General features: G+C 41.8%; 2 protein-coding genes, 1 non-coding gene and 1 pseudogene across 3 annotated transcripts in view; 1 reads left to right on the top strand and 3 right to left on the bottom strand.

Moving 5' to 3' along the window:
* Positions 1-440: 440 nt before the first annotated feature.
* Trnas-uga (transfer RNA serine (anticodon UGA)) lies at positions 441-522 on the bottom strand. Its single transcript has one exon. It is a non-coding gene; the product is annotated as a tRNA-Ser (tRNA).
* Positions 523-3,560: 3,038 nt separating this feature from the next.
* On the bottom strand, positions 3,561-5,127 carry LOC127195655 (eukaryotic translation initiation factor 2 subunit 3, X-linked-like). Its single transcript, XM_051153173.1, has one exon. It carries the CDS (start codon positions 5,117-5,119, stop codon positions 3,701-3,703), a length of 1,419 nt encoding a protein of 472 aa, XP_051009130.1. The 5' UTR covers positions 5,120-5,127; the 3' UTR covers positions 3,561-3,700.
* Positions 5,128-6,685: 1,558 nt separating this feature from the next.
* Positions 6,686-7,671, bottom strand: LOC127195185 (glyceraldehyde-3-phosphate dehydrogenase-like; annotated as a pseudogene).
* A 12,775-nt stretch (positions 7,672-20,446) lies between these two features.
* Ctnna3 (catenin alpha 3) overlaps positions 20,447-24,054 on the top strand; it is a 1,456,883-nt gene continuing 1,453,275 nt past the window's right edge. Inside the window, exon 1 of the mRNA XM_051153175.1 lies at positions 20,447-20,630. The gene's annotated coding sequence lies outside the window, so the exon portion shown is untranslated. The remainder of the gene's footprint in view (positions 20,631-24,054) is intronic.

Genomic DNA, 24,054 nt, shown 5'->3' on the forward strand with positions numbered 1-24,054 from the left:
CCTGTCTGAAAAGGCAGAACATACACAATGGCTGCACGCATTCTGTTATGTGGACTTTAACTAGCATACATTTAAAGTAGAATTTTTTTTTTTTCTTTAAAGTGTATCATTTCACAACACTTTGGAGTTTTTCGGAAGAGGGGGGTAAATGTCTTTAGCTACAGATGGACAATAGCTTGTCATCCTGGGAGGGTTGGGAAACGTTCGCTAGTTAATTCACCGTTCATATTTATATTTTTCGGGTCTGCCTTTTAGTGCAGAAGGTTTCTTCCCATGTTAGGAGGAGCGGATGGACTTGGCAGCACTGACATTTATTGGTCTTTGGGTACCCTAAACAATTCTGTAGATTTTATCTGTCAGATATGGTTACAAGCAGTGGGAAGATGAAGGGTTGAAGCCGTTTGTATTAAAAAAGGCGAAAAAGCTGAAGCATACGCTTCCGCAGCGAGCAGGGTTCGAACCTGCGCGGGGAGACCCCATTGGATTTCAAGTCCAACGCCTTAACCACTCGGCCATCGCTGCTACGAGGAAGAGAGGAAGGCGGAGACACTTTAGTATAACAGCCACTGCACTAGCGCCAGGGCCGAGAATGGGCGGGGCCTGCAAGTGCCTTCAGCTTCCCGGGCCGAGACGGCTGAAACCAAGAGTGGCTGGAGCTTCCGAGAGGACGCGGAGAAAAATTTAAAAAAGGGTCCTGGAACCCCGTGCGTTCGGGGAGTCACAGCCTAACCTGGTTTCTGGTCGCGGACGTGGCTTTTGCCCTTCCGCTTTCACACTGGCGCCACGAGGTCGATGTGAAACCTAGGGTTGTCTCGCTGCGTGTGGCGGGCCCGCCCGCTCGGAAGTCCCGCGTGCCTCGGGCGTGCAGCGAGGGCCGAGCTCTGCGCATTAGGTCTGCATTCCTTACCCTTCAGTGCGAACGTGGGGCCGCCCTGCGTACTTTCTTTTCTTTCTTTTTTTTTTTTTTTGTTTGTGTGTGTGTCACCCTGTGGGCGCGCTTAAACCCCGAGGACGCTTCACCCACGCACTGCGCGCTTCGTCCCAGCGAGCATGCGCGGCCCCTGCCCGCGCCCCACGCTTCCTGTTTGAATTTCCCGCTGTGAGGAGGAGCGCGCGTTTCTCTGGAGGAGGCCCGAAGCCAAGGTGTTAGGCGACCTCTAGATAGGTGTGTGGATTTTCTTGAGAAGTCCCCGTCATTCCTCATTACTTATTTATGTATGCTGCTACGTGTGCTGCGCAAGGGCAGGATTAGGCCCGGGAACCCAAGGCTACATTTTTTGAGGTGATTATTTGGGGGTACAGTAGGGGCCCCAGACCAAATGGGAACCAAGGCCCTATGTGTGACAGTCACTTTTTTCTTTTTTGGTCCTATTTAACCCTGTGTGTTTTGTTTATTTTGTTCTCTTATTCTACATGTATTCCCACATAAAATATAATCTATTTCCCCCCCCGTATCTTCAACTTTTTTTTATTTTTATCCCTTTGGATCATTCACACAGATGAATGACTTATTATTTTTTATCTAATTAAGTTAATTGATATTTATTTATTTTTCTGTCTTACAAACTTAGTCCTGGGAAAAGAGAGTCATAAGCCTCCACGGTCTCTTCTGACCCTCACTGTTTGCTGTTGATGGGATGGTTTACCGAGCCCCTGGGGAGGATAGGAAAGCCTTGATCTTGGTCTCTGAGAAGTGCCACATAGGCGGAGAGAGGGGGAAGGCATTAGGTGTAGATGAGGGTGACACATTTGCATTGAAGGCTCTCCACCCCAGTATTCATTCACGCAGCCACCAGGGCGGCCTCCCTGTTTACTGAAAGATGTCTTTAATCGCCTTGTTCCCCTCTTAAGATTGTGTTATGACCATTGACGGTTAAATTTTTCTTTTCTTTCTTTTTTGGTTATTAAGTACTCCGTTTATTGACCTGCATTTGTGACGACACAAACAATGCACTCAGTAGAAAGAATCCAAAACATGAGAGCTTTATTATTATTATTATTTTTTTTTTTTCTTGATTCAGAACCTCTAGTTCGAGGCTAGCCTGGTCTACAGAGTGAGTTCCAGGACAGCCAAGGATACACAGAGAAACCCTGTCTTGAAAAACCAAAAACCAAACAAACAAAAAAACAAAACCAAAAAAGCACAACATAGTAATTGTGGGATTAAATCTTTTTGTGCAAAAGAATCAACCAAAAATCAGTGATATCATTACTTAGTCTATATATTTCTCAACTCTCTAAACTTCCTTCTCAACATTGGAGAGTTTTTTGTTTTGGGGGGCATGATTCGAGACAGCAGCAGTGGGGAATTATAAAAACTCTCAAAGCCTGGACTTCACCCCAGGGCTCTTTTTTTTCTTCTCCAAACTTACCCAGCAATTCTCATGTCAGCCAGAGCTGGAAACCATTGCTTTGAGTACCTAAGCAAAAACATGATTGATGATTTATACCATAATCCTAGCAACTAAGGAAAACTATTACAGCTGGGGCAATGAAGTCAATGGCAGAGTGCTTGTTTATCATGCAAGAGACTCCATTCCATCCAGAGCTTACTAAAACAAAGATCTCAAAAACCACAACCTGGACAGAATTCTCTGTTACCGTTAGTCATTTGTTACTACAGTACTATTTGCCCATGGTGGGAAGACTGAAATTTTAGGTGTAAATAATAAAGACATAGTCTTGTGAGAATGTCTAGTGTTGGATTCCTATGGTTCCACCCAGGAAAAGGATAAGAAGGTCCACCTGTGTGAAGGGACTGAGCACTCAATTTCTTTCTTTTTTTAAATTTATTTTTTAAAGATTTATTATGTATACAATATTTTGCCAGCATGCACAACTGTAGGCCAGAAGAGGGCACCGGATCTCATTAAAGATGGGTGTGAACCACCATGTGGTTGGCTGGGAATTGAACTCAGGACCTTTAGGAAGAGCAAGCAGTGCTCTTAACTGCTGAGCCATCCCTCCAGCCCAAGCACTCAATTTCTAAGAGCCATGCTCATTGGTCTTCTTCACCTTTCAAATTTCAGATAACAGCACACTAAATAGGAGGACGAATAAAGGGGCGGGTCTTTAGCTTTTACTGATATAACTGTCCTTCACCATGGAGTTACAGATGAATCATGAAAACAGAGACCATTTTCATTTTAATTAGGTTCATGATATGTGTGTGTTAGCAAAGACTGGTTGTAGTTAAGTTTCACTTCAAACTTTCACTGAGTGATAAATGAGACATTCTTTTCAAATGCTTAACTTTTGCTAAGATGTAGATTTGATCCAATATAGTATATAGTATACCACTTTTCATATTTACTTGTAGGCCCTATATTAGTAGAGGTTAAAATTTCATTACCAAACTCTGAGAATAAACTTATAGCTACTAATAAGGTAATGAGCTACGAAATTAATTCCTTAGTATTGCTTTAAATATATACCCCTAGGCTATTAAAAGAAATTCCAACTCCATCCCAAGAAGGCATTGGTTTTGGTTATTGTTTTTTAAATTTACTTTTATTTTTATGTGCATTGGTGTTCTGTCTGTATGTATGTCTGTATGAGGGTGTTGGATCCTGGAGTTACAGACAGTTGTAATCTGACATATAGGTGCTAGGAATTGAACCCGGGTCCTCTGGAAGATCAGTCAGTGTTCTTAACTGTTGAGCCATCCAGCTCCCCCAAGGCACTGCTTAACTTGGATTCTTCAGTCATCATCTACAGTCGGCTTAATGGTCACTCCTCTTCTTATCTGACCCCAACCAATTAAGCGCCAGTGTTTCTCAACTCTTCTGCTGAGGGCAATTTTTTCTCCTACTTCTGTGCACACGGGATTAGTCAAAACAATCTTGCCCAAATCAGCCTTGACAGCAGTAACTCTTCCTCCTGTCGACAGGGATCCTATGTTGACCATAAGCACTTCGTTCTTAGCTAGCTTTTGGACCTTCGCAGCTTTCTTGTCTCCTTCAGTTCGTACACCTAGAAGACGTCTGAGCAGGAAATAGGAAATTTCCAGTTCTGTGAATATTTCAGGCAAAGCTTCAACTGCACCAAGCACTTGTCCCACCATTCTGTCAGCTCGGCACAAAGTGGGGTCGATCTTTGTTCCAACCCCAATGAGACCACCTGGAGCAGCATACTGAAGATCATTATGTTCCGCAAAAAGTGACACAATTTTGGAGAAGATTGGTTTACACATGAGTTTTCCTTCACTATCTTTGGAAACAATACCAGGTCTGACTTCTATCTCCTGGCCTACCCTTAACACTCCTTTTAGAATACTACCACCAGCTACCCCTCCTTTAAGGTCATCAACTTCACAGCCAGGTTTGTTAACATCAAATGACCTGATAACAATGAGACGAGGTTCTGAAGTAAAGTCTCTTGGGGGCACTGGTATTTTCTTTACTATGTACTCACAGACGACTTCGATGTTGTATTTCAGCTGAGCAGAGATCGGGATAATTGGTGCCCCTTCTGCTACGGTTCCTTGGACAAACGTGAGAATCTGCTCATATTGTTCCTTGGCCTGACTTTCTTTTACCAGATCAATTTTATTTTGTAAGATCAAAATATGCTTGAGTTTCATGATTTCTATGGCAGCCAGGTGTTCAGATGTCTGAGGCTGAGGGCATGATTCATTACCAGCTATCAAGAGAAGAGCTGCATCCATCACTGCTGCTCCGTTCAGCATTGTAGCCATCAAAATATCATGGCCAGGACAGTCAACGAAGGAAACATGTCTGACTAACTTGAAGTTCCCTTTGGTCCCTGGAATGTCTGTAGGAAACTCATCTGGTGTACCACTTCCACATGATCTGTAACATTCTGGTCTAGGACAACTTGGGTCATCAAGTTTATAAATCTTAGCATTAGCATATCCAAGCTTAATGGTAATGTTTCTTTCTAGTTCATTTTTGAATCTGACGGTGTGAACTCCAGAAATAGCCTTTACCACAGTGGACTTCCCATGAGCTACATGACCAATTGTTCCAATATTAATTGTAGCTTGTCTGCTGATAACTTCATGTGAAAGTGGTGTTAACTTGGTAACATCCAATGTGGCGAGATCCTGTCGGGAGAGATGTGGCTGCCCGAGAGTAACTCCGACCTCACCACCAGCCATCTTGCTCAGAGATCCAGAGCTTTATTCTTAACCAAGAGGCAACAGCAGTCCTCAGCTGAGACCTGGCTTCCGCAGCACCAACTGTGCTCATCCAAGCTCAGGAGCCAGGGAAAGACAGCTCCTGCCACTGCTGTTTGGCTCTCCCAGGTCCTCTGGCTCCTTACGTGGTAGGTAAAAGCCCTTGTTTGGTGGGATTTGTTTCCAGAATGAAGTTCCAGGTTCTCCCCCCAGTAAAATTCCCCGTGGAATCACTGATTACAGTAGGCCTGCTGTCCGATTGTGTTTCTTGGTCATGTCTTCAGGATTCCTGTAGTTCCCACAGCTGACCTGCTGACTAACAGTCTCAGGCAGGTCCGCTATTGCTTTAGTTGTCGCCGCTGGCAACGCAGAGCGGGAGTCAACTGCTGTGGGGTTTCCCTGCCGTTATGTGACGTCATCCGTTCTCTTTATTCTGATAGGTGCATAGGTAGCCTGACTTAAACTCTTTCTACGGCAACCCGGCTAGTTCCAGCAGTAGCCAATCAAGAGCCAATGCATGGCTTGCTAAGGGAGGCTTGGCTTGCACCTCAGTGGCTTTCTGCAAGTTAGGAACTGAGCTGCTCCCAGAGGGTGCTTTTAGTCAAGACCCACTGGTCCTTGCTAAATAAGCAAGCAGTTGTCACGTGACCCCAAGCCGGTTCTCCTGATGCTTGCTTCACCCAAGGAACATGTAATGTTTAGGTAACCAAGTCTATGAGAGGCCGAGCCTAAAACAAAATTCACAAACCCTTTTTGTATTAAGACGAAAAAGCCAGAGCCGGACATGGTGGCACAGGCCTGTAATCCTAGCATTTGGGAGGCAGAGACAAGTGTATCTCTGTGAGTTCGAGGCCAGCCTGGTCTACAAAGTGAGTCTAGGTTACACAAAAAAACCCTGTCTCGAAAAATCAAAGAAGAAGAAGAAGAAGAAGAAGAAGAAGAAGAAGAAGAAGAAGAAAAAGAAGAGGAAAAAGAAGAAGAAGAAGAAGAAGAAGAAGAAGAAGAGGAAGAAGAAGAAGTCTCAAGTACATTTCAATCATCTCAAAATTGTAGTTAAAAGCTTACATTGTACACAAGGAAACAGCAGCATAGGATGGCTGCTAATGTCAAAACCAAGGAGGAAAAAGAACGAGAAAAGTGCCATCCTCCCATCCTCCCTTAGTTTCTCACCCGGGTTTTCATGAAAGATCTCGAGTCTCTGAGAAATGAGAACAGCAAAGCCACATGGAGAAACTGAGCCAAGGCCAGAACTCTAGGCAAGGCAGGAGAAACTGTGGATGGGAGCAGAGAGTTGGCGGAAAGAACTTGGGATGTGATAACACTTCCCAGACGGGACAGCTCTGAAACCCACATCTCCTGTCTGGATCACCCCAGTGCTCTAGTATTCATGAGAGTAGGGCTCCTTGAGCCCCACCCATTATTATGGAGTCTAGGATGGAAACTGTGAAGGGAGATGTTCAGTGTCAGGGGCTGAGTTGGAACAGGGATTCCTCAGCAGCTGAGGGCCTTGTTCTCTTGTCTTTGCTGGGGTGGGTGGTCCAGGGCTTCTTACTTTTTGGAGGCCATGTAGGCCATGAGGTCTACCACCCTGCTGCTGCAGCCAATTCATTGTCATACCAGGAAATGAGCTTTACAAAGTTGTCATTGAGAGCAATACCAGCCCCAGCATCAAAGGTGGAAGAGTGGGGGTAGCTGTTAAAGTCACAGGAGACAACCTGGTCCTCAGTGTAGCCCAGGATGCACTTTAGTGGGCCCTCAGATGCCTGCTTTATGACCTTTTTGATATCATCATACTTGGCGGGTTTCTCCAGTCTGCATGTCAGATCCATAGCGGAACATTGCAGGTAGGAACACAGAAGGCCATGCCAGTGAGCTTCCCGTTCAGCTCTGGGATGGCCTTGCCCACAGCCTTAGCAGCACCAGTGGATGCAGGGATGATGTTCTGGGCAGCCCTATGGCCATCATGCCACAACTTTCTAGAGGGGCCGTCCACAGTCTTTTGGGTAGCAGTTATGGCATGGACTATGGTCATGAGTCCTTCCATGATGCCAAAGTTGTCATGGATGACCTTGGCCAGGGGAGCTAAGCAGTTTGGTGGTGCAGGAAGCATTGCTGACAGTTTTGAGTGAGTTGTCATACTTCTCCTGGTTCACGCCCATCACAAACATGGGGGCATCGGCACAAGGGGCAGAGATGATGACCCTTTAGGCCCATCCTTCAAGTGGGCCCTGGGCTTCTCCATGGTGGTGAAGACACCAGTAGAATTCACAACGTACTCGGCACCAGTAGTTAGTGGCAATCTCGCTCCTGGAAGATGGTAATGGGCTTCCTGTTGATGACAAGCTTCCTGTTCTCAGCCTTTATGTGATGTTGAACTTGCCAAGGGTAGAGCCATACTGGAACATGTAGACCATGTAGTGGAGGTCAATGAAAGGGTCATTGATGGCAACAATCTCCACTTTGCCAGATAAGAAGCAAGCCCTGGTAACCAGGTGCCCAATAGGGCTAAATCTGTTTACTCTGACGCTCACCATCGTGTCAAGGGATGAGGCTGGCACTGCACAAGAAGATGTGGCTGTCTCTGGAACAGGGAGGAGCAGAGAGCTGAAAAACTTTTAATGTAACATTTAAAAAATGAAATACCGGGCTGGAGAGATGGGTCAGTGATTAAGAGCAAGTGGCTTACACTTCCCGAGGACCTGAGTTTGATTGCCACCACCCACATGGTGGCTCATAACTGTCTGCAACTCTTCTTCCATGGGATCTGATGCCAGATTTATCTGTCCTTTTGTGCAGTGGTTTATAGTGAACTTTAAGTGTGGAAGGCAATGCTTTGTGGCTTTCTCAAAAAACTTCTAGTGATATTTTCTGAGGCAGAATAAGGGGAGGGACAGGGCATGTGGTTGGGAGCAATGACACTTTTAATTGTTTAGTAACTGGTGTGTGTGTGTGTGTGTGTGTGTGTGTGTGTTTCAGGGGTAGGGTGGGTGCCACTGAGGTTAAAGGACAAATTTTTGGAGTCTGTTTTCTTCTTTCATTTTGGGGGATGAGGAGGTCCTAGGGATCTAACTCAGATTGCCAGTCTTGCATAGCAAGCACCTTTACTTGCTGAGATACCTTGACAGCCCTCTTAAAAATTTTATATATATATATATATATATATATATATATATATATATATATATATATATATATATATATATAATCATAATGACTTTCTTTTTTTTTTTTTTAATTTTTAAAGAGTCTGTCTTGCCCAGGCTGGAGTGCAGTGACTGTTAGCACTGATTAGCACCAGAATTTGGATCTGCTCAGGTTTCCTGGTTCACCTATCCTTAGATAACCTGTTGGTCCCCTTCTCCAGTAAGATCACCATGTTGATGTTGGACTTGGTTCTAACACTCGATAGGCATATTGAACTATAGCCCAGAACCCCTAGATTCAAGCAATCCTCCTGCCTCAGTCTCCTGAGTTGCTGGGACTACAGTCATGTACTGTCACACTTGGCCATGATGCCTTTTTAAAAAAATGCAACTGGGCTGGGCGTAGTGATGCACAGCTTTAATCCCAGCACTCAGGAGGCAGAGGCAGGTGGAACCTTGAGTTTGAGGCCAGCCTAGTCTGGTCATAGAGAAACCATGCATTGAAAAACAAAACAAAAAGGCATCAAATCTATTTTGTTGAGGTCTTTTGGGAGCATTTTATAAAATCATAGACATTATAGTAGAAGAAACATTAAGAGATAACCTTAAACTTTTCATTTATATAGGGAAAATTGTGGCCCATGAAGTGTTTGGAGGTTATACAGTTAATAAATGGGAGATTTAGGGCTACAACATGCAATATTAGTTTAATTTTCGTGTGTTCTTTGTTAGTCTCTGGTACAGTGGAATAATATAAAAGACTGTATATGGCAGTATACAAAGCTAACAGAGAGTTTGAGTTGACTGTTGATGGTATATATCAGACATCTGAAAACAGAAATATAAGTAACACTGTACAAACTGAGTGGTTGTATATGTACTACACACACACACACACACACACACACACACACACACACTCACAGATGTAGCAACAGTGAAAAAAGAGGCCATGTATGTGTCTTAGGGTTTCTATTGCTGTGAAGAGACACCATGACCATGACAACTTTTTTTTTTTAAACATTTTTATTGAAAAATAAAATAATTCATATTACATCCCATTTTCTATCCCATCCCATGCATCCTCCCATTCCTCCCTCCCTCCCACTTTCACCCCAATCCCCCTTCCCTATGACTGTGACTGAGGGGGACCTCCTCCCCCTGAATATGGTGCTAGGGTATCAAGTCTCTTCTTGGTAGTCCGCTATCCTTCCTCCGTGTGCCATTGGGCCTCCCCAACAAAGGGACATGGCCAAATATGGGGCACCAGAGATCATGTGAAAGTCAGTCCCCAGTCTCCACTTAACTGTGGAGAATGTTCTGTCCCTTGGCTAGATCTGGGTAAGGATTTGATGATGACTGCATGTTTTGTTTTTGGTTGTGCCTTAGATCAATCAGAACCCCTGGGCTCAGATCCACCCATCATAATGTTCCTCTTGTAGGTTTCTAGGACCCTCTGGATCTACCTACTTCCCTATCCCCTATATTTTTCTCACCTTGAGTCTCAATAGGATGTTCTCACCTCTATCCCACTTTCCTGGTAGGTGAAGACTTTCATGGGACCTGCCCCTTGGGCTAGTGTCCAGTTATAAGTGAGTATATACCATTTGAGTCTCTCTGCTTCTGGGTTAGCTCACTCATTATGATCATTTCTAGTTCAATCCATTTGTCCACAAATTTCGGGAATTCCTTGTTTTTAATAGCTGAGTAGTATTCCATAGTGTAAACGTACCACAGTTTCTTTATCCATTCTTCTACTGAGGGACACTTAGGCTGTTTCCATGTTCTGGCTATTATGAATAAGCCTGCTATGAACATGGTTGAGCAAATTTCTTGTTATGTGCTGGAGCATCTTCTGGGTATATTCCAAGGATTGGAATAGCTGGATCTTGAGGAAGCTGTATTCCCAGTTTTCTGAGATAGCACCAGATAGATTTCCAAAGTGGCTGTACTAGTTTGCATTCTCACCAGCAATGAAGGAGTGTTTCTCTCTCTCCACATCCTTGCCAGCATGTGTTGTCACTTGAATGTTTGATTTTAGCCATTCTGATGGGTGTAAGATGGAATCTCAGAGTTGTTTTGATTTGCATTTCTCTGATGACTAGAGATGTTGAGCATTTCTTTAAGTGTGTCTCAGCCATTTGATATTCCTCTGTTGAGAATTCTCTGTTTAATTCTGAGCCCCATTTCTCAATTGGATTATTTGGTTTGGTGGCGCTTAATTTTTTGAGTTCTTTATAAAGTTTGGATATTAGACCTTTGTCAGATGCAGGCTTGGTGAAGATCATTTCCCAGTCTGTAGGCTGTCGCTTTGTTCTTTTGACAGTGTCTCCTGCCTTACAGAAGCTTCTCAGCCTCATGAGGTCCCATTTATTAATTGTTGACCTTAAGGCCTGGGCTGTTGGCGTTCTATTCAGGAAGTTGTCTCCTGTGCCAATGTGTTCCAGGCTCTTCCCCACTTTTTCTTCTAACTGATTTAGTGTCTCCGGTTTTATATTGAGGTCTTTAATCCATTTGGACTTGAGTTTTGTGCATGGTGACAAGTATGGGTCCAATTGCATTTTTCTACATATAGAAATCCAGTTAGACCAGCACCACTTGTTGAAGATGCTATCCTTTTTCCATTGAATAGATTTGGCTTCTTTGTCAAAAATCAGGTGACTATATGTGTGTGGATTCATATCTGGGTCTTCAATTAGATTCCATTGATCAACCAGCCTATTGCTGTGCCAGTACCATGCTGTTTTAATTACTATTGCTCTATAGTACAGCTTTAGATCAGGTATGGAGATTCTTTGTGAGGATCTTTTATTATATAAGATTGTTTTAGCTATTCTGGGTTTTTTGTTTTTCCATATAAAGTTGAGAATTGACCTTTAAATGTCTTTAAAAAATTGTGTAGGTATTTTGATAGAGATTGCGTTGAATCTGTAAATTGCTTTTGGTAAAATGGCCATTTTTACTATGTTGATTCTCCCGATCTACGAACAAGGGAGATCCCTCCATCTTCTCAAGTCACCTTCAATCTCTTTCTTCAGGGACTTAAAAGTTTTTTTCAAACAACTCTTTCACTTGCTTAGTTAGAGTTACTCCTAGGTATTTTAAATTGCTTGTGGCTAACGTGAAGGGTGTAGATTTCCTAATTTCTTCCTCTGTATGATTGTCATTTGTATATAGGAAGGCTACTGATTTTTTTGAGTTAATTTTGTAACCAGCCAGTTTGCTGAATGTGCTTATCAACTGAAGGAGTTCTCTGGTGGAATTTTGGAGGTCACTTATGTACACTATCATATCATCTGCAAATAGGGATAGTTTGACTTCTTCCTTTCCCATTTGGATCCCTTTGATCTCCTTGTGTTGTCTTATTGCTCTGGCTAGGACTTCAAGAACTATATTGAAGAGATATGGAGAAAGTGGGCAGCCTTGTCTTGTCCCTGATTTTAGAGTAATTTCCTTGAGTATCTCTCCATTTAATTTGATGTTGGCTATTGGCTTGCTGTATATAGCCTTTATTATGTTTAGAAATGTGCCTTGTATCCCCGATCTCTCCAACACTTTAAACATGAATGGGTGTTGGATTTTGTCAAATGCTTTTTCTGCATCTAAGGAGAGGATCATGTGGTTTTTTTTCTTTAGTTTGTTTATATGGTGGATTACATTGATGGATTTCCGTATATTAAACCATCCCTGCATGGACCATGGCAACTCTTATAAAGGAAAACATTTAACTGGGGCTGGCTCACAGTTTCAGAGAGCTAGTCCATGATCATCATGGTGGGAGGCATGGTGGCATGCAGACAGACATGGTGCTGGAGGAGGAGCTGACAGTTCTACATCTGGATTGTTAGGCATCAGGAAGGGGAGAGGGAGGAGAGACAGACAGACAGATGACAGACAGACTCTGGGCTTGGCTTGAGCATCTGAAACCTCAGAGCCCACTCCCAGTGACACACTACGTCTGGCAAGCCCACAGCTCCTAATAGTGGTATTCTCTATGAGCCTTTGGGGGTCATTTCCATTCAAACCAGTACATGATGTTTTTGAAAGAGAGCAAGGAGGGGTATATGGGAGGGTTTGGGTAGGGGAAGGGGAAAATGATGTAATTATAATCTGAAAAACAAAATACAGAGTAGAAACCACCCTCACCAGTTTATAGTTTCGGAGTGTCAAGAGTGTGGCCATATGTTGACTAGACACTTTCTTTTACTGGTAAAAGATACAAGGTAACTTACGCTCCCAATGATTAGAGACATGAACAATGAGCAGTAGAACACAGACTCTCAGGCAAAAACTTCAATGAAAAACAAAAGTGGGTCAAGGAGAAGGGGACAGTACTGATTACCAGAGACTGAAGTTGTCCCAGATCAGAGGAGGAAATAGACACATTTATCAGGTTGTTAAGTACTTTTTCATTCTGTAATTTTCCACTAGGCATGAGAAAGATACTTAAAAAAAAAAAAAAAGACTTTTTGGGACAGGAGATGGTTCAGCATGTGTACTGTTCTTGCAGAAGACCAGAATTCATTTCTGAGCATCCATGTGGGGTGGCTCATACCTGCTTGTAATTCTAGCACATAATTAAAAAACTTTTATTATTCAGATTTTGGTCATGCTTAGATATAGGTCACTGGCCAGTTTAGTTTGGAAATATCAAAGAGTTGCCCAAAACCTGGCAGAATTTTGTCCTTGTGATAAGAATAGAAGGACAAAGAAGGGCACATCTCATACATTATTGATGAAGGAAGAGACATATTTTTACTTTCATAGAATATTAATTAAATACTAGGAATCTGTTTGTCTCTTGTCTCCATGAAGGTCTTCATCTACTTCACGGTTGCCCAACTTTCCCTTTACTTTTAACTGGGAGTGGGGTGAGCTTCTTTATCTTCTATCATGGTTCACATTGATACAGTAGTATTCACTCTACTTATCTTTGGACATTATAGAAATCTTTTTTTTTTTTTTTTTTAGCTCTGGCTATCCTGAAGCTCACTATATAGACCAGGTTGCCTTAACCTCAAAGATTCACCTACCTTTACCTTCCAAATGCTGGAATTGAAGGTGTGCACCACCATGCCAGCTAGAAATCTCTTGGTGTTTGATTCAGTGGGGAAGAGATTAAAGGTCTAGGTACTTGGTCTAAGGTGGGTTGAGAAACCAGCAGAGAACATCATGCTGACCTGGAACTGGGGACACCTGGAAGACACAAATGTCAAATGTCAAAAGTAGAAACTGGCTGTGGTAGGCAGCACTCAGGAGGTGGCGAGAGGAGTATCAGAGTTCAAGGTTAAAACCAAAAAGTAATGGTGGCGCTGGAGAGATGGCTCAGTGGTTAGGAGCACTTGTTGCTTTTTCGGAGGAGCCAGTTTTGATTTCCAGTACCCACATGGTAGCTCACAGACATCTGTAACTCTAATTCCAGGGAAACCGTTACTTTCCTCTGATCTTTGTGGGCACTAGGTACACACACACACACACACACACACACACACACACACACACACACACACATACACACACACTTTTTACTATTTTGTGGGGGGTTCTTTTCTTCACCTTCTCCATGCCTTTTCTTCTTTCCTTTCAACTCCCTAACACCAGATAGGAGAGAAAAAGGACAGAGGGGAGAGGGGCAGTGGTATCGTTAGACTACTTTCTGCTGATGAGGGGTGTTGAGTATTTAAATATTTTTTTAGACATCACTAAATTGTGGTTTAGATAATTCTATGAGTTTACATTTAAACCAGAAATATTGTAACAAGAGCTAGTATCTCTACTCTTTCAAGTACTTATTTAACTGTATTAATTATTTTTATGTAATAGGGATTTTTTCATACTATTTTCCTTTTTTGGGAAAGAGAGTTGGAACTTATTAAGAAAAGCTTTTAGCGTTTTTTGAGCATAGACACTAGGATAGGGGCACTTATGGAAAGGCCAGTATACACCCAAGAGTGGGCGTGGGTGGAAGGGAAGTGTTGCGCAATTAAACGTCTTAGTCATAGCCCTGTGTATGATTTTTGGTGGCTTCTAAAGTTATGTTGCTCAAAGGGTTTCTTGTATATGAGAGCTCTATCTGCATTGTGAGCCACTGTGTGGTTGCTGGGAATTGAACTCAGGACCTCTGGAAGAGCAGTCAGTGCTCTTAACCTCTGAGCCATCTCTCCAGCTCACTCAAAGGGTTTCTAAGAAACACTGTTCTTGGGCTTCAATGATGGCTCAGTTGTTAAGAGCATTTGCTGCTTTTACAGAGAACGTAGGTTCTAGTCCCAGCACTGACATAGCAGCTCTGACAGTTCTGAGACTCCAGTCCCAGGGAATCTGATGCCATCTTCTGCCCTCTATGGGCACCTGCATGCAGATGGTGCGTAGACATACATGCAGGCAAAGCATCCATACACATAAAAAAAAAAAAAAGAAACATTACTCATTTATTTTAGGAAGTAGGATGATAGGATGGTTTCTGAGGAGCAATAGGCCAAAAAGGGACAAAGCATAGGTGAGGAGGTCAATGAAATCCAGAGTATACTATGATGGCATGTTTTGACTGTAAGCGAGGTTTATAATCTGTTTTGTTTGTTTGTTCTTGAGACAGGGTTTCTCTGTGCAGTCCTGGCTGTCTGGGAACTCACTCTGTAGCCCAGCTGGCCTAGAACTCAGAGATCTGTCTGCCTCTGCTGGGATTAAAGGCGTGTCACCACCTCCCGGCAAGGTTTATAATTTTATTTCTAAGATTCTCAGAAAGTTACAGGGTTAGTTCTGGCAAAAGAGTACGATTAAATTTAAGGGTTTGGCCGTAAGCATGACACTCTTGTTGTTTTAACATTCTCATTTGGAGTATATCTATAAAAAGGGAATGTTGGTGCTGAGGGGTGGCTCAGTCAGTACAGTGCTTGTCAAGCAAACTGAGGACCTGCGTTGTGGTCCCCAGTACATACAGAAGAAGCCAGGCTCAGTGACATGGACCTGTAATCTCAGCATTGGGGAGATCCCTGGGGCTTTCTGGCCAGCCAGTCTAGTTGAGCTGGTGGTTCAATAAGAGATTCCATCTCAAAATATAAGATGGAGAATCATAGAGGAAGACACCCACCCGGTATTGGCCTCTGGCTGGCCTCCATGTGTATCTGCACACATGTACACTCACACTGACACATATACCCACGTGAAGGTAAGTGAATAAATTTTAAAAACTGAATGTGAAAACATGGTGGAATATCGTCTTTGTGTAAACAATCTTCATAGTGAAATTTGTTAGTTGTTTCTAAGTTTGTGGCACTCAGTGGATGAGAGACCAGCGAGACTTGGGAAAGGACTTTCCTTTTTCTTCCTGTGTCCCTTAGTTTTCTCTGTCATTCTACTTTACCTCTGAGACTGCCATCCCTTAATCTTAAGGATTGATGTGGCTGACTATCATTTTCTGAACACTTTTTACTGCTCTGCAGAGACGTAGACTCCTTCTATCCGGGGATCAAAGCTCTCCGCCTGCCTGATCTAAGAAGATAAGAGGCTTGAACTTGGAGATCAGAGGGTTATCACTCTATGCACGTTTGGGAAAGGATGTCAATACTCAGGATATCAAACCACACAGATAAAATGGCTAGAGCCACTCGGCCTTTCCCTCCCCAACGTATTTGTGCAGTAAAGACTGCCGAGAGTCACTCTAGGATAAGAGGAGACCAGCCGAGCAGCCTGGGAGGAGCAGGGCACAGCTGAACTGCTTAGAGGAGGCTCAGACCAACTGAGTCACTGTGAAAGGACACTGGATCCCTCTGAGCTGTTCATACTGCATGTACATGGTACACACACACACACACACACACACACACACACACACACACACACACACACACACGCAGACAAAACACCCAAGCACACAAAGTAAGTCTCAAAACCCACTTTATTTATGTGTATGTGTGTGTTATCTCTGTTAGTTTGCATATGTGTAGGCGACCACAGAGATTAAAAGAGGGGACTGGATCTCCTGGAACTGTAGTTACAGATGCTTGTGAGCCACTTCGTGGGTGCTGGAAATCTAACCCAGCTTCTCTACAACAGCAGCCAGTGCTTTTAACTGCCATGCCATCTCTTCAGCTCCAACTATGAATATTCTCATGTGCCTGGTTGCTTTGGATAATTTCTGAGAACAAATTTATTGCTTATACCATGATAAGTCTTAATACTCTTTTATAATAATATTAATTTTAATAAAAACATGTTAAACTTTTACATAAAAAAGTTAGTATATCCAAAGTATATCCAAAGTTAGTATATCCAAAGTTAGTATATCTATTCATAATCAGTTACCTTTTATTTTAAAAAATTATTGACAGATAATGTTTATTGTGATGGGTTTGTAAAAGCTTTTTCATTTAGGCATATCAGGTACTTTGATCACATTAACCACCTACATCTCTCCCTTTCTCAATCCTCTTTCTCTATAACTCTTCCTGTGAACCAGCCTCACTTCTACTTTTATGTCATATATATATATGTATATATATTATGTCATGTCATTCTCAGAAACATGGAACACCTAAGAATGCATTTACAAATATTATCACTGGAACTTACTTCATTTCTTTATTATTTTTAATTTTTATACTTATGAGTATAGATGTTTTGCCTGTAAATATTTATGTACCATGTATGTGCCTGGTGTCCACAGACGTCAAAGGGGGCCATCAGATCCCCTGGAACTGGACTTATAAACAGTTACAGGTGCTAGGAATTGAACCTGGCTCCTCTGGAAAAGCACCTAGAACATTCTCTGTCTTTGTTTCCTCAACACAAAGAGGTAAGACTTGAAATTAGGATTACAAAATCAACTTAATGTTTAAAAAGCCGTGTAACAACTAAGTATGTGAGCCTTTTAGAACCAGTGTTACACATTCCTGTTCAAATACTTTTAAATACTGTGGTTGGAATATGGCTGCTACATGGAGGTCTTATGTGAATGAATAGGTTAAAAAAAATCACATTGAATGTGTTGTTGCCTTGCGCAGGAGATGAAAATACAATAGTGGATTGTAGTTGCAACTGGAGGGAGAGGTAGGGTAAAGGTGTCTTATTGCTGCTTGCTGGATTTCTTTTATTTTTAACTTTGTTGGGGTTGACTGAACCCAGGGTATGGACTGAGCATGTCCTCTGTCAGTGAGCCATATGCTCAGGCCCTGTTTGATGGTTTCTTTAGGCAAACCCTGTGTGGCTCAAGTTCTGACCACTAGAGAATTGGTGATAATGGAGCACATGAAGTGCAGATAACAAGCAGATTCGCTGAGGAAATGGAACAAGGAGAGGAGAGCTTAGCCTCTGTAGGATAAGAGGGAGGATTGGGGAAATGGGTTTACAGTTTGTGGTTCTGTGGGTTTAGTGATGGGAAGCTGTGGGGCATCTTCTTGAATGGCGTTTGTCTTCTTTAATGAGGCAGGAGAGTGGGCTGCAGTAGACACTAGAATGGGTGAGAAGGAAGGGTGAGAAACAGTTTTCTGCTATATTACATAACAGCCTTGAAACAAGAGAATTTGTGTTTAGATTAATTTCTATAACTTTTGAGTATTAGGAACATATGTGGAAGGAGGCAGAGGTCAATCTTTGGGAGTCAGTTTTCTTCCACCATCTGCCGTTCCACCACAGGTCCCTGGGAGTGAACTAAAGTAGTCAGGCTTGCACAGCAAATGCTTTGGCTCACTGAGATATCTTGATGGTTCAAAATAATACAGTTTTAAAAAGCCCTAACTAAATTGCCACATTTGGAGGTATCATATACAGGATAAATAGACTCATGATTTATGCAAGAGCTATTTTCATTCTTAAGGGGTTTAAAGACACAAAGAAACATTATCTCATTCTGAGTAAAGACCTGATTGTGTGTTGGGAGGCTTGTTTTCCAACAGGGACTTCTGACTGGGACACAATTATCTTTTCGGAACCTCCTCCCTTGCCTGTAATCTAGCTGGCTCAGAGCATAGATCTCCACAATGAGGGCTTCTCAGAACACTTAGTCCAGTGACTTTGTTGGGAGACCAGCCCTGATATTCAAAATCAAAACCACACTCTTGATTGCCTCAGGAGGATGACTAGTAACTTCTTTTTTTTTTTTAAATCCTTTCTCTTCTGCTCCTAAGCTTTGTCTGTTTGTATGTGGAACATGAGCCAAAAGTTTGAAAAGCAAAAAGAAAGGAAACAAGCAAATAGGGAAGGAACATAAATACTGAGCGAGACTGGGTAAGGTGACAGATAGGAATTACTGTGGACATCTGGAAGGTGGCCAAGATGCAAACACGCAGGGCTGTGTGGTTTACAGGAACTGCTTAGTGTCCGGCATGCTTCAGCGATCACACAGAGAAAGTCAGTCAGATCGCTCTGGTTTTGTCTGCTACTCTATAGTTAGCTATGGAAAGTTGACATTAGGGGATCTATGTTTTCTGTCAGCAAATGGATATAAATTACAGACGTCCACGGGGGTGGGGTGGGGGTGGGGCACCCTGAGTGATTTGAATTGCTAGAGAGGACCCCTTGTGGCGAGAGTGCTAAATTCTTCAACTGAAGTTTAACTTCAAGGATGGGTCCTTTGGATAAGGAAACAACAAACTAAGCAAGAAAACCCCCAAACACTCTACACAACCCTTTAAAATTACACTTCAGATACTGAGTATTTCCTTTTTTTTTTTTTTTTTTTTTTAAATAACACTGCGCTGAGATTCTGTGTGCGTTATATCTTTGATGAATTCAGTATAATTTTGAACAGCAGATTTTATCAATTTAAGTCATATACCCACTGAAACATAAAGAATAGAGATATTCACGTCCATTTTGCAGAAGGATAGCAGAGCTAGAGAGCTGGTAGGGAAGGTGCAGCGGTTTTCGGCCGGGAGGCCACATTTACAATAGAGTCTGGATACCTTATTTTGGGCTCAGTCAATAGACCTGGTTTAGAAAACACTCATTATTAAAGCTCTAAAACAAAACCTGCAAGTTTGCAAGTGTCAAGTGATCTCTTTATTCCAGAAAAGATGGATTGTGAGATGTAAAACTCGCTCTTTGTTTCTCTGTGAAAAGAAATCACTCCGAGATCCTCCAGGGGGAAAGGGAGGCTTTAAAGCAAACCTGCAAGGGCATTATGTTAGTAACCAAGACTCCTTAGAGAAATGTCTATCATGTACATTTTAAAGGAGGACACAATAAAATACTCTTATTCTGCAGGCTTCCTTGGAAGTCATATAAAACGAACCCCCTCTCTTAGCTGATTCTCTTTGACAATCTCCAGATCCTGTCTGTCCTCTTGGCTCCCTGATATTTGTTCCAACAACATCTGTAGAGCTAGTAAATAAATGCTTTCTTCTATTTTGAATTCAGTCCCTTAAGAACGGGACTGCCAAAGCCCCAACAAATAGTTCATGTTGTAGTTAGCACTATTCAGTAGTACTTTTGTGTATTATTACAAGAAAAAGTCATGAATAGCTAAGGAAACAGCGTACCACATAAGCTCAAGGAATTGACGACATAATAAACCAGGCAGTGAGGTACAGTGTTATTGAGGTGAATATTAAGATATTGTTCTGGCAAATATAAGGCTATATGTGTATATATTCTTATGTTCATATAAGAATTCATGTTATATATGAAAAGGAAATACAGGGAAAAATCTCTATACATAGAAAAAAAGTTCAGGGATAAATCTATTTTATGGTGCCTTAAATCTAATAATTGCTCTACTAAAATGGTTTGATAACTCTTCTGTGTAGCCTTTTACTGCTAATTATGTGGTCCATTATAAATACAAGAAGCAGGAAGTATGGTAGGTGGGGTAAGGGTGTGAGACGGTACGATTTCGGCAGAAAAATACTGTCTCAGATGTGACCCACGACTCCTGAATTTTAAATAACGGTGTGAGAATTTCCGGGACTCTTATCCCCTGCTTTACAGCCTCTCACTTTCAATAATTCTAACCATTGGCTTTAATTCGAAACAGTTCCTTGTTTTGGACAGAGATGATAGAAAGTTAACTCTAACTTATTTGGCTTCTTAAGAAGGTATGTAGGTCTCTAGGGAGAGTATGTGCCTGGCCTTTCTCAACAAAGTATTTTCAGTAACAAGTTGTCAGTGAGGTCCCTGACGAGCCCAGGATTGGATACCACCCACCCTGGCTTGTAACCTCCCCCTTTTTTTTTTTTTATCCTGGGTGAGTAGTGCTCAGCTACAGTGACTGCCCCACCATCACTGTCTCCCTGTTAGGTTCTCTGTAGCTCTGTGGCTGTCAAGACGCCTTCCTCCCACCCTTAAAGCCCTGTTTGGAAAATTCCCTTCAAGAGAGGATATCAAAGCACATTTTCTTTACAGGAAGCAACAGAAAGGTAAGAGTCAAGTTTATAAAGTGAGAGCTGGGCTTCAGTGCACTCCTGATTCTCCCTTGGATTTCTGTGTCTTCTTTATACGTCATGGGCTTATACTGTGGGCTTTCTTCAGAATGAAGGAAGACCACATTATTGTAGGAAATGGGGATGTTTTGACTAGCTGTGATGAGAGATGTAGGCGTTCATGCTAATTTCAAAGTTAAAAATAACTTTCAGACTATGCCAGGGAAAGCTAGTAGCCAAGGTCGTGCTTAGCATTCAGAGAGATTTGGGCTATAAAAAGCCAACTGGGTGCTGTGCAGGGAAAGATAAGATATGGCCTGGATACTTGTGCCTTGGTATGGGACTGGGGAAAAGGAAGCAAAGATGGAAAACGTTTGAAGGGGCTTTGCTTTCAACTAAAAGTTTATTCATAGCAAATGGAAGGTGCTTTGAATGAGACAGTGACAAAGAGCAAGTTTCTGCATTTAATATTGGTCATATATTACTTCTATAATTGGCAGCAATATTGGGGGCTCGAGGAATGATCTCAGAGCTGTTTGACATTTCTAACTGGTGAAAGTCAGTGTGGAGTTGTTTATTTATCTATTTTTTTAGCTTGGGATGTAATGTCTATGCAGAGGGAAGGTTGCTGGCTGAGTGGGTCTGAGTAACTGTAAGCAGCTGCTGTCACCTAAATCAAGGATAGGACAGGAAGAAATGAGTCTGGAAGGAAAGAGGGAATCCAGGACAGACACAGGCAGCTTCGTTGACAGCAGGGGTTTTGAATTGCAGATCTATGCCACTAAGAAAGACTAGCAACATGTCTGATCACACATGAAATCAGTGGCATGTTTAAGACACACAAATGGGAAAAGTAAGGATTCCAGCGAGCCTTGATTCTGGGTTTGTGGTTAGTTCATTCAGCTAGAATGGAAGAGAAACGTACTTAGGATTTGAAGTTGTAGACGGTCAACTTGGCTAAGTGTGAATGGAATGCTTGGCTATGCTATGAAAATTTCAGTGTTCATTATAAAAATTACCTCAGCAGTGACATAGGAGGGAACCTAAAATACAGACAGGACAGACATGCTCATTTACATCTGTTACAACCTAAACATACTTCGAGTCTTCCTTCTTATTTGACTAAAAGATTGGAATTTCTTAGAGTACCACTTATTTTTGTTACAAATAATCAGTGCTCATTGTGTGATTTTGAAAGATCAGAGGACAAATTATTGTTTGTGATCTCACTGGTGTGTGTTTCCTTCTAGTCTTCTTAGTCTCCCTGTCTTTAGAATAATTGCTATTCTATTGAATGGCACATTTATACCCTTGCTTTTTCACCTAACCTTAAGTTTACATGTTTACATATACTATTTCCTGTTCAATATAGCTTCTGTTGTGTTGTGTAAAAACTTTTCAATGAATATAATTTTGTTAATCATTGCTGAACATTCAGGTGCTATAAAACACCACTTTTGCATATTCTATGTGTATTTATATCATGTCTTTATACTTAAGAAAATTTCTTTAATCCCTATTCCTAAATGTGGGTTGTTGGAATGCGGAACATTACATTCGAAGGCAAAGCTTGTGGTTTTTAATATGTTTTTACTGTTTCTCTTTAAAAGCACTATAAAATCTCTTGTCGGCCAAACAAAATATTTATTGTTTATGATGTGTAAAGATGGATATCAGGCAGATGGATAACAACATACTATGTATGTGTAAGGACATAATCGCTTATACTTATACAATTTCAATTTATAAACATCAACAAAGCTACACACGGAATTGAAAGCTTCAGCTCTTCCTGAAACCAGTATTATTGTCGTAGATCATTTGTGTCACTTTGACTGTAGAACAGTAGCACTGGTAAATTGCTTCTGCTGGAAAACCATGTATGCATAATATTGATTTACAGAAACTTTATGATCCAGCTGTGACAAATAAATAGCAAAAATAGGAAGAGTCAGTAAATACCTCGGTTATAGAACTGGGAAAATCACAATCATTTGGACTGAATCTATAGGCTATAGAATTGAAAATAAAAAGGAGCAGAGGCATGAAATAAGGCAACAATTGGTGGGAATCAGGGAAGAAGAACTCCAATTTTTAAAATAGTTGAATTAAGGAAGCATGATTTCATATTGAAGGGAAAAGCTAAGGCATGGTGATAAAACGGTCAGAGGTAGTGGCTTGTACAAAGAAAGAAGCTTGGAGCGGGCAGAGGTACAAGTACTGCTTGATGTGAGATGAAGTGTAGAGTTATGAATTCTTTTTTTTAAATTTTTTTTATTAATTTATTCTTGTTACATCTCAATGTTTATCCCATCCCTTGTATCTTCCCATTCTTCCCTCCCTCCCATTTTCCCCTTATTCCCCTCCCCTATGACTGTTCCTGAGGGGGATTACCTCCCCCTGTATATGCTCATAGGGTATCAAGTCTCTTCTTGGCAACCTGCTGTCCTTCCTCTGAGGGCCACCAGGTCTCCCCCTCCAGGGGACATGGTCAAATGTGAGGCACCAGAGTACGTGAGAAAGACATATTCCACACTCCACTCAGCTGTGGAGAATGTTCTGACCATTGGCTAGATCTGGGTAGGGGCTTAAAGTTTACTGCCTGTATTGTCCTTGGCTGGTGCCTTAGTTTGAGTGGGACCCCTGGGCGAGTTATGAATTCTTAAAGGACATTTCGCCTCTTCTTAAAAAAAAAAAAGCTTTCAAACATGGCTTCTTACTAGGTGGTGATATTCAGAGGGCTTTCTTAACCACAGGCAGGCAGAAGTTCTCTAGCCTGTATGCACTTTGGTTTGCATGTGTCTATTTTTAATTTGGAATAGAAAGGATTCATCTTTAAGAAGAGACGTTGACAGCCCAGTCTTCCCCGAAGAGATACTATGTATCTGAAGTCTTAAAAATAGTATTTATTTGTGGATCATTGGCTCATGGGAATGTTAGTCCAGAAATTCAAAACCATGGTTTTCTTATTCTTGTTTGGATATCGGATTTTAAGTGACAATGTGCTGTGGGGTGGAAACTGAGTTTGTCCAAGTGGTTAATCTAATGGAAAAATGACAGACTACAGATATTTTGAAAGTGAAGACAATTTCACACTACTCCTGATTTTCATGTACTTTTTTTTTTTTTTTTTTTTTTTTTTTTTTTTTTTCGAGACAGGGTTCTCTGTGTAGCGTTAGCTGTCCTTGACTCGCATTGTAGACCAGGCTGGCCTCAAACTCACAGCAATCCACCAGCCTCTGCCTCCTAAGTGTTGGGATTAAAGGCATGGGTCACCAACGCCCGGCCAATTTTCATGTACTTAATTATGCCTTCTAAGTATATTGCTGTTCCTGGAACCTGGCCAGTAATCTGTTACCAACTTAATAACTAACTTTAGGGACTAGAAAGTGACTTAAAATTCCCATGTGTAAAATTGCTG

This window comes from Acomys russatus, chromosome 11, assembly GCF_903995435.1.
Source record: "Acomys russatus chromosome 11, mAcoRus1.1, whole genome shotgun sequence".
Taxonomy (NCBI): domain Eukaryota; kingdom Metazoa; phylum Chordata; class Mammalia; order Rodentia; family Muridae; genus Acomys; species Acomys russatus.

Bases quoted from the DNA above. Each gene is read 5' to 3' on its own strand.
- LOC127195655 (XM_051153173.1), bottom strand. From the start codon at position 5,119: ATGGCTGGTGGTGAGGTCGGAGTTACTCTCGGGCAGCCACATCTCTCC.